Genomic DNA, 11,919 nt, shown 5'->3' on the forward strand with positions numbered 1-11,919 from the left:
TTCTCTCTCCATCTCTCACCCACTCTTTTTCTCTCCTTTAAAAGCATAGTGTGTGTGTTTGGAGTGAGGTGGGCTGGTCAGTCAGTCTTTGTTCCCTGTGATCTGAGCAGCTTCAAAGTCTCTTGGCTGTGGAGCTCACAGACATAGGAAAAGGAAAAGGGGGGGGGTTTGTTCGGCTCACAGGAAATCAACTAAATTAAATATCAACCCTGGCTGCCGGGATAGAATGGCTTTAGCCACGGAAGACAAAGAAGGCCATTGTTTATTTTTGTGAGTGCAGGGCTGCATTTTGGGGAAAGGGGTGTGGGTATAACTTTTCTGTTTCTTTACTGTTTTATGGACGCAGTTTCTTGCAATTACTAATGACGGTGGGGTTAAAAAAAAAATAAAAAAATCATTTTAAAAAATGCAGAGGGAAGAGGGTTTACGGGTGTAGGTCCTGTGATTACTTGCCGAAAAATATCTGCTACTCAGTTTTGTTGTGGCTAGTGGAGAATAAATAAAAGGGTTTGGGTATGCGGTCAACATACCATGGGGGGAGGGGGTTTAAAGATATAAGGGTTCCAGCATGTCAGCCTGTCTCTCAAAACACTTAAATACAAAGAGGTACTCTCAAAATATTGTATAACAAAATTATGGCAAATCATCTTTTTACAACATCACCCGACAAACCGCCAAAAAAAGAAAAAAACCCTGCCCCCTCTCTTCTACTCATGAGAAAAAGCCACAAAATACATTTAGATGCCCATGGTCATGCCTAGTCAACCCCTAACAAACCCCATTTAACAATAATCCAGCCCTCCCCTCCCTTCCTCCTTCCCAATCACCATCCCTCCCTCCCTCCCTCCCACCCACCCACCCAACCCCCGTTCACAGTTTTCTCCTCTTAAAATAATATTAATAACCATTAGCATAATAATCACTTATCACATATGCAAATTGAATGGGTTGTTGTTGTTTCCAATGATGATTTGTTTAAAAAAGTGCTTGTTTGATTCCACTGACACAAAACGGAACAGCAAGGAGTGGAGTAGAAAAGTGGTGACTTATTTAAAAAAGAAAAAGAAAATGGAAAAAAAGAAATCACTTCAGCAACAGCATGATGAAAAGATCACGGATTGATGTTCATTGCATTTCGAGACGGCCAGTAACAGCGATGGGTCGAATTTTGTCTGAGCCGTTTCCTTTCTACTGGCGGGGCACATCCGGAGGAGTGCGCGGTTCACGGGCTTCATCAACTGACGCTTAATGCCGGAAAGTTACAGGTGTGTTCTGACATCCTCTTGGCTTCGGAGCACGCTGTGTGCGCAGTGTGGGCTGAACTCCACTACAATTTATACAACCTCGTGTACACATGTGGCTCTCAAAACAAATGCGGATGTCTTCACATTGACACAACAGTACCATAATCTCAACAAAGCTACACGCAGTAGAAACCAAACATGATCGTGTATCGTAATTTGTTGTTCTGACGAGTTAAAAAAACACAAAAAACAAAATCAAAGCTTTGTAGTCTCAAAGTACACCTGTAAAAACTGTGCTAATTGCATCTCATAATACAAAGTCTTATTACACAATTTTGCCTATTTTCCTGAGTTAATACGTTTCTTGTAACAGACAATATATACTTTTTTGCCATTTGAATTCTGGGCCTTTCCCTGCCACAAATGTTATTATTATTGACATTATTCATTATTACTTTACAATGGTATGATGATTGGTAAAACACAAGAGTTCAGAAAAAAAAAAAAAAAAAAAAAAAAAAAAAAATCAAGCAAGTTCATAGCTACCCTCTAAATGTTTTAAATTACATTTAAATCTACGGTACGTTCATATCAAAAACACTACTCTTAAACAAAAATTGAGCGACTAAATACATAATAAAAATGAGAATATTTAAAAAATTGCATTTGAGGCCATGTAAGACCCTCCCTGGTCATTTTGTATTAACATTTAATGGCAGTGTTTAAAAAACAAAACTTTGCTACAAGAACAAAATTAGGATGGGTATAGGGACTGTATGGACAGCAACAGAACAGCCCCCTACTGGATTCACCTCGTTTGACCCTTATCTGAAACTTTGGCTTGTCGGGGTTTTTGATCCTGTACTCACTGGCTCACTGACGTCAGCTAACAAACTGGTATACCCTGAGAATTCTGACACCGGAGTCCGTATTCGGTGGTCGACCTCTGCCCCAGGATCGCTGGCATAGCCCAGAGGGGTCCGCCGCCCTGATTTGAACTGGGAGCCAAAAGCCTGGGCGAAGTTCTCGATCTGATACGTAGTTTCTTTAGGGGGGTTCAGTGGGGACAGGTCTGGGTAGCTGGAGCCGTTGGTGGGTGCAGAGCTCACTCCGGCCTTGGGCTGCTGCCCCTTCGAGCCCTCCGCCGAGGCAGTCAGGTCCTGGGGAGGTAGGTTGAAGGTGCCAGGGGAGTGCTGCTTCTCCAACTGCTCAGTCAGCTCCTGAGAAGGAGTCAGCTGCTGGTGGCTGGTAGAGTCCAAGCTGAGGTGGTAGCCTGCCTGGGAGGGGGAGCCAACGAGCATGGCGTAGTGGGACTTGGAGGAGGACGAGGAGGAGGTTGATGAAGGGGCGACGATGGGCAGTGGGGAGGAGACAGCAGGAGGGTAGCCACAGTCCAGTGGTGATGTGGTGTACACGTGTTTGTCGGAGAAGAGGGGCCCTGTGGGACTGGAGCTGCTCGACAGGAGTGGGAAAGGCCCTGTTGGACCGAGGCTGGGGAAGGGTCCGCTATGGCTGGTGCGCTCCAGGGCCTGTAGGAGGAACTTTGAGTACTCGCTCATCACTGCTGTCTTGTCACCACCGTTGGGCGAGTCATCCTCCAGTTCAGGAGTAACAGGGGCTGCCGGCTGGAGGTCTACGTGGTGTGGGTGGTCTGATAGGTCGAAAGTCACGTCATGGTGGTGTGTCCCCTCTGGCTTATGGCTATAATGGTCTAGCAGGCTTTGCAGTACCTCATCTGGAATGCCCGACTTGTCGTGCTTGAGTTCCAAAGGCGAGGAGTCTAGCATGGCCAGCGTGGGCTCAGGCCCCAGGGAGCCCTGGATTACACTACTGCCCTGGGATGCCATGTGCAGTGAGCCAGCCCCATAGTCATTGTTAACTGCATGGAGGTAGCGCCGCTTTTTCACAAACTGCATTGCATCATCGTAGTTGCTGCTGGTGGTCGGACCCTGCTTGTTGCCCCCGGGACCCTGGAGTAGACCCATGTTATCAAGGCCAGAACTATCCACATGATCCATGGAGCCAGTCTTCTGGCCCAACCGTTTTTGTACGTCAACTTCTTCCAAAGAGAGGAGGCCCTTGTCCATGCCCTTGCGGCCAGCTTTTTTAAAGACCAATTTGGGAGTGCGTCCCTGCATGGCAGGGCCAGAGCCTGAGGGGTGCTCCATGCTGAAGTCCTGAAGGCCCAGGTCACGGGCCATCCCCACCAGAGGATGAGGCTGCTGCCACTGATGCCGAGGCATTCTTCTTCCTCTTACCGCTCTCACCGTTTTTAGACTTGGCCCTTTTGCGTCCGGAGGTGGTAGAGTTTCCCTGAGTGAGTGAATAGCTGCCATGGCCTAGCTCTGCTTCGCTGAGCTCCAGCATGCTTGGGTCCAGGCCCTTCTTTATGGCTTCTCCACAAGTCCGTTTGTGCTTCAGTAACCGGTCTGTTCTTGAGAAAAACTAGAAGCGCACAGAGGGATGACAGATGCAGAAAAGAGAAATATTAGCTTAGTTTCCACCGTAAGGACAGAAATACTTCTAAACATGCTAAACATTTTTTATTCTAGTAACAGTGCCTAGTTTATATGACCATTGAGTTTCTTGAGAGAACAATATATTCCCTGACCTCTTCTGACAACTAATCCCACTGAGATTAAATGTTTTTTTTAAGATTCAACTGTGGGAAGACAAAATTTAGAATTGACCACATGCTGCTGATGACAATTCATGTTGCTTACACACATACACACAATTCATTAAAAGGATCATTTAAAAGCATTAAAGCCAACTGGCAAAACACATCAGATTAAGAGGCAAAACAGTGGTAAGCTACTTAGCAAACAGACTACATGTAGCCTACTTGTTGGCAGGTATCGCAGCGATATGGCTTCTCGCCACTGTGTGTCCTTTTGTGTCGTTCCATATGGTACTTCTGGATAAAACGCATGTTACACTGGTCACAGCTAAAAGGCTTCTCTCCTGCAAAAGACAGAGGTGATTGTGTTACAGCTTGTGTCACACCAACAATGTTTATATAAACTGATACTGGTGGCATTCATTCCAAAACACTTGTGTATCCAAGAGCAGAAACTCACCACTGTGGATCTTCTCATGCCGCTGGAGCAGGTACTTCTGAATGAAGCTCATGTTACACTGACTGCACCGGAAAGGCCTCTCACCTGTGCGATCAAGAGTACAACCATCCGCACAACACATTAACGCCCAGCCTGTCATACTTTACTATGTGGTCACAATGACAATGAACCTCTGGCATTTAGCAAAAACCTGTCTCATGAATACACATTGAAAGCCTGTGAGACTCACATTACCAACATATGTTGATGAAACCATACTGAATTGTGTATTAAAAATAGCAGATAGAAAGAAAGAAAACCCTGAATTTTCCTTTAAATCATTTATAAGCTCAAGTTCAAAGAGCCATGTGAGGAATTCCCAGCAAAGAGAATGACTAAGACGTCCAGAAACACATGAGTAATCACTGAGTCATCCCTGGCTTAGCAATTGTCTGGTTTCAAATAAGGCCCCAAGTACTCATGGTAAAGTGGAGATTAGTATGAGTGGAGTGCAATTAATTGAATGTCTGAAATTGTTGTAAGAGTGCTATGTTCATTAATTAATCATTAACGGTGTTTTATGTTTGCTGTATCAAACCTTGGTTATACCAGATTCCATATAAATTGATCTGGGGCTGTATATTCAAATAAAAAAATTACACCAGGGATCTTCAACACAATTGATTAATTCTAGGAAACTGCTGATGGTCTGAGGAACAAGTAAAGCAATGACAAGCAGCGAAAGTCTCTCACCTGTGTGTATGAGCACATGCCTGCGCAAGTGGTAGGAGCTGCGGAAGGCAGCATTACAGTGCTCACAGATATGTGGTTTTGAGCTGGGGGACAGGCAGGAACCATCTGCATCCAACATCATGGCCTACAAAGAGAAAACAAAAGAACAAGTTAAATACTGATGACGTATGTGATTTTTTTTTTTATTATCTGCTAATATATTTCAGCCAAATAACACACATTACTGGTGTAGTGATGGAGATGAAGAAAACAGATCAGTGATTAACCTTTGCAGCATCGTTGCGTTTCCTTCGTACTTTGACACCCTGCCCGTCCCCATTGTTCCTCCGACCTCTTCGACCTGATGCCTCTTTTGGCTCTTTACCCGATCTTCCAGGCATCTAAAGACAAAAACAAGGTAAATATACCAGATAAATAAAAGCCTGTACGTTACAATTCATGCTTAAGCAGTAAAGGAGGAAACAATATTTAGAACCACAACCCCTTCTCACCGGTTCTCCAAGGGAACGAACGTTGCTGAGGCTGATGTCATGCAGGAGCATGTTCTGGTGATTTTGGTGGTGGTTGCCGAAAGACATGTCCGGCATGTCACTACCACTCTTCCCCGCGCCCCCTCCAGCACAGTTCACCCCTACTCCTCCACCCCCGCCATAGAGGGGCATGCGGTAATCCAGCTCGCTTAGCCGCTCCTGCTTAATGCCCATGCTGTGGAGGAAGCCCCCTGTGTTCACAGCCCCCTGGTGTTCTGGGGGCGAGTCACGTTCTTTCTTCAGGATCATCTCCTGGGGAAGCTCGCCCATAACGGACTGGGAGGCCAGCCGTGTGAAGCTGGTGACAGGTGGCAGGTGACTGAACATGAGCATACCTGGTGCAAAATTGGGGTCCATGCCACCGTTGCGCAAAAACTCATTGCCTAATTTGTCTTGGATAATACTCATGGTGGTGGTTTTGCTTTGTGCAGGGAAGAAGGAGGGCAATCAATCTAAAGAGGAATGCAGGAGAAGAATATCCTGAAAGAGAGGGAAGACAAAAAAAGTTATGCAAAGCATCAACGATTTCAAACATGTTATACATGTATACAATCCAAATGAATTGTCATGTTGTATTCTAAGTCTTTATTATAACATCTCGTCTCTTACTGGTCTTGTCTAGTTAAGTAAATTTAGCCACCGCTGCGTAGCCTTCACAGTGTGTACTGTGTACACAACAATGTTCCCTGAATTTCCTCTTAGTCGCCCATTAAATACTTAATTGGATTTATTAGGCTTTACCAAATGGTGGCACTGGGTACAATATCTGGAAACCTTGATAAACTCTTTGCACAAAATACATTAAATTTCCAGAGAGAAAAAAATACAAAGAAAAGCCTCTAAATTAAAATAAATACCTCACTTTGTGTAACTTTGTGAAATAAAGCAAAGCATATTTAAACATTTAACTGTGAATAAATACTGTATTGTGATTTAAGTATCAGAAACGGTGTAGTAGAGATAATACAGAGACACTCAATATACTGTACACATTACTAACAAAAATCAAGGCAATTACTGGTCATTTGATTTCTTTATCTCAACCGCAGCAGACTTTTGGCACAGCTTACTTAACATGCCAAGGATTAAGCACTATTACAATCAGTTGCTCGGCCATCTGAGCTTGAAAGTGAAACCTTCAAAAGCTACATTAGTTTATAGCTTTAATTAAACATACAACTTATTAAAATAAAGCTTTAAATATAAGATAAATGACTGCAGTCAGTGGGAGCCTGGTTACATACATTAAGAATTAATTATATTGGTGATTTATGTTTTGTGAGGGTTTGGTGAAGTGACTTTAAAATAAAAAAAAAAGGTGTAGCTCTGCTCTCAGGTGAAAACATTACCTTCTGTAAAACATGTTCAACAAAGTACCAAAAATCCCCCTCATGAATACTTCCTCCACGTTTCGTATTGTTCTCCTTACACATTTAACCCCGACATGTGACCTGGATCGCGGCCAAAATAAAATCTCTTTTAGGCAGACATCGCTATTGTTTTCGCACTTTGATGCATATTGGGCAACGCCACTTGCCATCTTTGACTAGCACTAACCCAACGTGAACGCAGAAGCTGGGGGCATTGGTTGCAGTATTGGCATATTAATCGGTTCACCACACTTGCCTAAAACAAAAGATATTTAGGTCAAATCCAGTCAGACAATCCAGTCATTTTTTAGGAAGGCGCAGTCGGGTGACTAAGCGGTAACTCTCTCTATGTCGAGACGAGCAAAGAAAAACGACTGGAGTGAGCATTTATTGTTTAGTCTAGCCCAGACGACCATTTGGCTACGCGACGCCGAAATCAACAGAAAGCGGATGAGCTTTTGTGATGCATAATAGTTAGCCAGCTAGTTAGCATGGTTAGCTAGCCGGTTAGCCACAACGAGACACAATCAACGCATCTGTGCGTCCTCAATCAAAACAACCGGCTAAAATGTCCTTCAAAGCACCACCAGTCCCTCAAATAAAGTCACAGCAACAGTCAGAGTTGTGTAGTCTGAAATAAGCCGCACTTGGAGTCAATATATTTCCACATTTGATGCGTTACGACCGATGTAAGATAACGTTTAGCTTGTTGCCTAATGTTGCTACCGAGGCAAGCTAACGCTGAAACAGGATCCACGATCCGATGCCATTAACGCGTGTAATTGACTATTTAAACGACAGATCTTCGTGGGAAGTTGAGGGGGGGGGGGCAAAAACATATCAAAATGAAACACATAAATACATAAGAGAATATAAATAGCCGATCGGGTTACATTAAAGAGCAAGTTTTTGCTTTTAAAGTCGGGTCAGCGGCTCATTCTCCAATTCCCAGGCTTTGATGACGCTCGTGAAATCAAATCTGTCTGCGAGCGACGCTGGCGCTCTATTTATTGTTCGCTAACTTTAGCTGTAATTACAACCGGATAACGCTTACCAGTACATTCAGCGAGCGAAACATTCCTCGGCGACTGCGCCACATGTGGACTAGAAGATCAAATGGCCCGAGCTAAATTAAAACCGCACGCTTTAAAAGCAGCTGTGTTTATAACAATCGAGCTGCCATGAGCTAGCTAGTTAGCAAGCTGCTAGCTGGCCCCCCGACTGAAAACCCGCATTACGGCCCATGCAACAGAAACAATGATGCTGGGTCTCAGTGCATCTCCCGTACGCGCCGAGACAGACATTTCCGTCGCTTAAATCTCGACAAAGCCGCAGCACTCGCCGCGAATAAAAGCCAATTTAGTTGCCCACTCACCTACACATGACCGCAGTTGGTTTCAAACGTGCCTGTATTCTCTCCGTATTCGCCGCTTTGGGGTTTTATTGCCAAAACATTGTTCTCCGGCGGTCGCTGCTTTCTTCCATCTTGTCTTGGCGCGGGGAGTTATGGGTGCTGCGGACGGGTCGTGAGAGGAGACCTATGGAGGAGACAGGCGAAGGCTGCTGAGGTTTGCGAGAGCCTCACTGAACAACGCGAGTAGCCCCTGTGCTCTATAGTAATGTAAACACACCGGACACATTAACATGAACAGATACTGTAATGAAGAGAGACATGGCGTCATGCAACTCTTTGTCTTTGCTTGTAATCCAGGACACAAGGAAAGATACATTTAGATATCTACTTACATTTTATTTATTTATTTATTTAAAAGGTATTTAGCAAATTACTTACCTGTAATTTTTCGGAGTTACTTTTGTGTTTATTATTATTATTATTATTATTATTATTATTATTATTATCATTATTATTATAGCTTTTTTTGTTTTTCTGGTTTTGCACATTGCGAGTTGATATTGGTATGTTGGTATTATGTGTGTGGATATATATAGTTTATGGACCCCAATGATCCCATTTTAGGCATCCAGTAGCTTATACGACACATATAAAACACCAGTACACACAAGAATATAGGAATAAAAGAATAAAAGCAAGAATTTAGGAGTTAAAACACAGCAGTGAAGTGATAGTCTAGCCACCAGAACTACCTAAGGGACTGTATGTGTGCTATGTAAGGTGATTAAAAAGTAAAAACAGTGCAAGAATAATAATAACAGTGGATAGTATAAAATGCAAATTAAAGCTATTTATATTAACAAATATGAGAGCAGATTGTGCATAAGGCTAACACGGCCAGCTACTGACGGTCCAGTAAATATAAGGTGATTAAAAAGTAAAAACACGGCAATTATAAAGATTACTGTGGAGAATAAGCTTGTTTTGATGAACCTAATGGGAATACTATATTACATTAAATGAAATGCAATGTAGTACATTTTACCCTTTTTCGTAAATTTTAGTAAGAGTAAACCATGGTGACAATTTAGGTTGTATTTTGTATGTATAATTGCATCATTATATGCTTATTTTAATGTTTTTGGTCCCTCTATTCATGGGCTTTTTGTCAAAGTAGAAGCACAGCATGATCATTTACGATATCGCTCTTTGCAAACCAACTGAGACACAGACATGTTTCATAAAATTAGGCATGCATTGATCTGACTTTTATCTCCAGATATCTCAATATCAGGGTATCTGCTGATACTGATCAGGTAACATCAGGTAACATGAGGCTAGGGATTGTGTGATTTAAGTCAATTCAGCAGCCTACCATGACTGAATAGTAGTGGAAACAATGAAAAAGAAACTGTATGTAATGTGGATCAGTCACATCTGGCGGGCTGCACGATGAACTTAATAAGGTCAGTATTTGTGCCGATCCGGTTTATCAGATCGGTGCATTTATACACGAAAATACAGCACTGGATTACCAACTGGGCAAAGCAGACAGCCGTCCTGGATCTCCAGACTGCCAGGGGGACCCAAAAAGCCCCCAGCTTCACAGTGAATTAATTTCAGGGAATTTGATTCATCACAAATATCATCAGGGAATTTGATCCACTGTAGTCATCATCAATTATTGTGATCCTATGTTGTTGTCCTACATTGTAGAAGGTCCCAATGTAAAAATCTACTTTTAAGACCTTAATTATTTTTGTTTATATTGTCCTCTCACTCTGCCTATTCCTAAATTAAAGGTGATGGTGGGGGAAAATAGGGCCCAGTTTTAGCCCAGGGCCCCCTATACAATAATGACAAAATCCATGCAGGAAATAGAGGCTGTAACTCTTTCTGTTTTGTTACCTATTCAGACTATTACAATGGCAAGTCTCTTATTCCTTAGATTGAATAGAGTGTTATAGTTTCACCACAGTGAGAGTGTGAGTTTAAATGTTGAGGCACTACATTTGTAGCTTGGTAGAACTTATTTTGATTTACCAACAATCATTGAGTGCTTTTCTTTTCCCACTGATGCATTTTCATTTGATATTAATATCAGCAAGTATTAATAAAAGTTAAGATACTGTTTGGGAGTTTTATCCAGTTCATACAGCACACTTAACTTTTTTTTCAAGAATCAAAAGCAAAACTTTGGGCAAACATCTCACCTTTAATCATCTAAATGAATACATGTGGTATTCATTATCAACTTGTTATTGACGAGTATGGACTTAATAACTTAGTCACGAGCACATGGCATGTGAGTATTATTTCAAAGCGTTAAAGAGATAATTTGATAAACGATAAATAAAATAAATAAAAATCAGTTCAATGTGACTGTGGTGCATTATATTTGAGCTGACTCATCAGCTCACTCCCCTGTTAGAGATACAAGTATGCAGAGTCATCATACAGTACATCTGTTAGGTGAATCATAGCATATTTCTGATAGAAATGAAAAAAACACTTCAATCTGATGCACCAGTGTCTGTATGGAGGTTGAAAATAACAGATATAACCATTGTGTTACTTTGTGGCCACGGTTCACTTCCCACATCCCGTGCCCTCTGTTCATACATCACCACTGTCATATGTCCAAATCCAAAAACTTAAGCCAGTAAAAGTGTTTTTTTCCCCTATTTTGTTTTCATGGCCTTTCATTTGGTATAAACTCATTGCGTGGGGCGCTTCATTTCCTGCTGCTCTGGGACTAAATCCAACTGGATCTGTCCCTCCTTCTGTACGCCCTATCAGCCTCATATTCTTTTATTTTCATTTTAATTAAAACAACAAGACCAGTAGGCTGTTTTCAGAGTGTGAAATGATAAATTGGCAACCATGAAGCAGCTACAGATGAAATCACAATGTTGTAAAAAAATTCTTCAAGCATTCACGCATGATATTTATCTTGGGGTTTGTGCCATTACCTGCTTTCACAGAAGTATGATACAATGTTATAATTTAAGAAAATACACATAACAGATACGGCGTTGACCACATCACTGCTCTGCAATGTTCCATATTCCAATTTTGTAAATATCTTTGAAAACAAATTGCCATATTAAATTGATAACATTCCCACAGGGCACTGGTTTGGAGCGAGATTACAGACCATCTGTCTGAAACAGTATCACTTCAAACGGGGTATTATAGTGTATAATGCGGTTCATGTCTACAGTTGTAGGCATTATCTCAGGTTCACTTCCACTGCAGTAACACTAGGGGGAACTAAATAGCCACCAATCACCACAAATCATTAGAATAACCAATTTTATTATAGTACAGTGTTCACCTCAAGATAGAGGTAATTAGGCAACAAGAAACACATTTCAAGTCATTTGTAAAAGAATCAAATGAAGACTAAGAAGGCTGCGCACGGCTGATTTCTCTCTTACACTGTTTGCTCGCTCTGATGCTTTCACCTGATTGGGCACAGGCCAAAAACACATTTCCCTCTCTGTAACCCCACATCAGCCCACCCCCCGCCCCCACTTTGAAAGAGAAATTTGCCACCCGTGCTGCAGTTCGTCTACACTCTTTAATTTGAAGTCACTCCTACCAAAG

At 42.2% G+C, this 11,919-nt stretch overlaps 1 protein-coding gene across 1 annotated transcript; it reads right to left on the bottom strand.

Annotated features, from left to right (window-relative positions):
- Positions 1-933: 933 nt before the first annotated feature.
- Positions 934-8,521, bottom strand: znf281b (zinc finger protein 281b). Its single transcript, XM_051417840.1, is given in 8 exon segments — positions 934-3,445; positions 3,447-3,689; positions 4,090-4,208; positions 4,325-4,408; positions 5,057-5,180; positions 5,323-5,436; positions 5,548-6,066; positions 8,332-8,521. Coding segments are annotated over 7 exon segments (2,508 nt in total). The 5' UTR covers positions 5,995-6,066; positions 8,332-8,521; the 3' UTR covers positions 934-2,068.
- Positions 8,522-11,919: the final 3,398 nt, after the last annotated feature.

Source organism: Dicentrarchus labrax, unplaced genomic scaffold (genome assembly GCF_905237075.1).
Source record: "Dicentrarchus labrax unplaced genomic scaffold, dlabrax2021, whole genome shotgun sequence".
NCBI classification, from domain to species: domain Eukaryota; kingdom Metazoa; phylum Chordata; class Actinopteri; family Moronidae; genus Dicentrarchus; species Dicentrarchus labrax.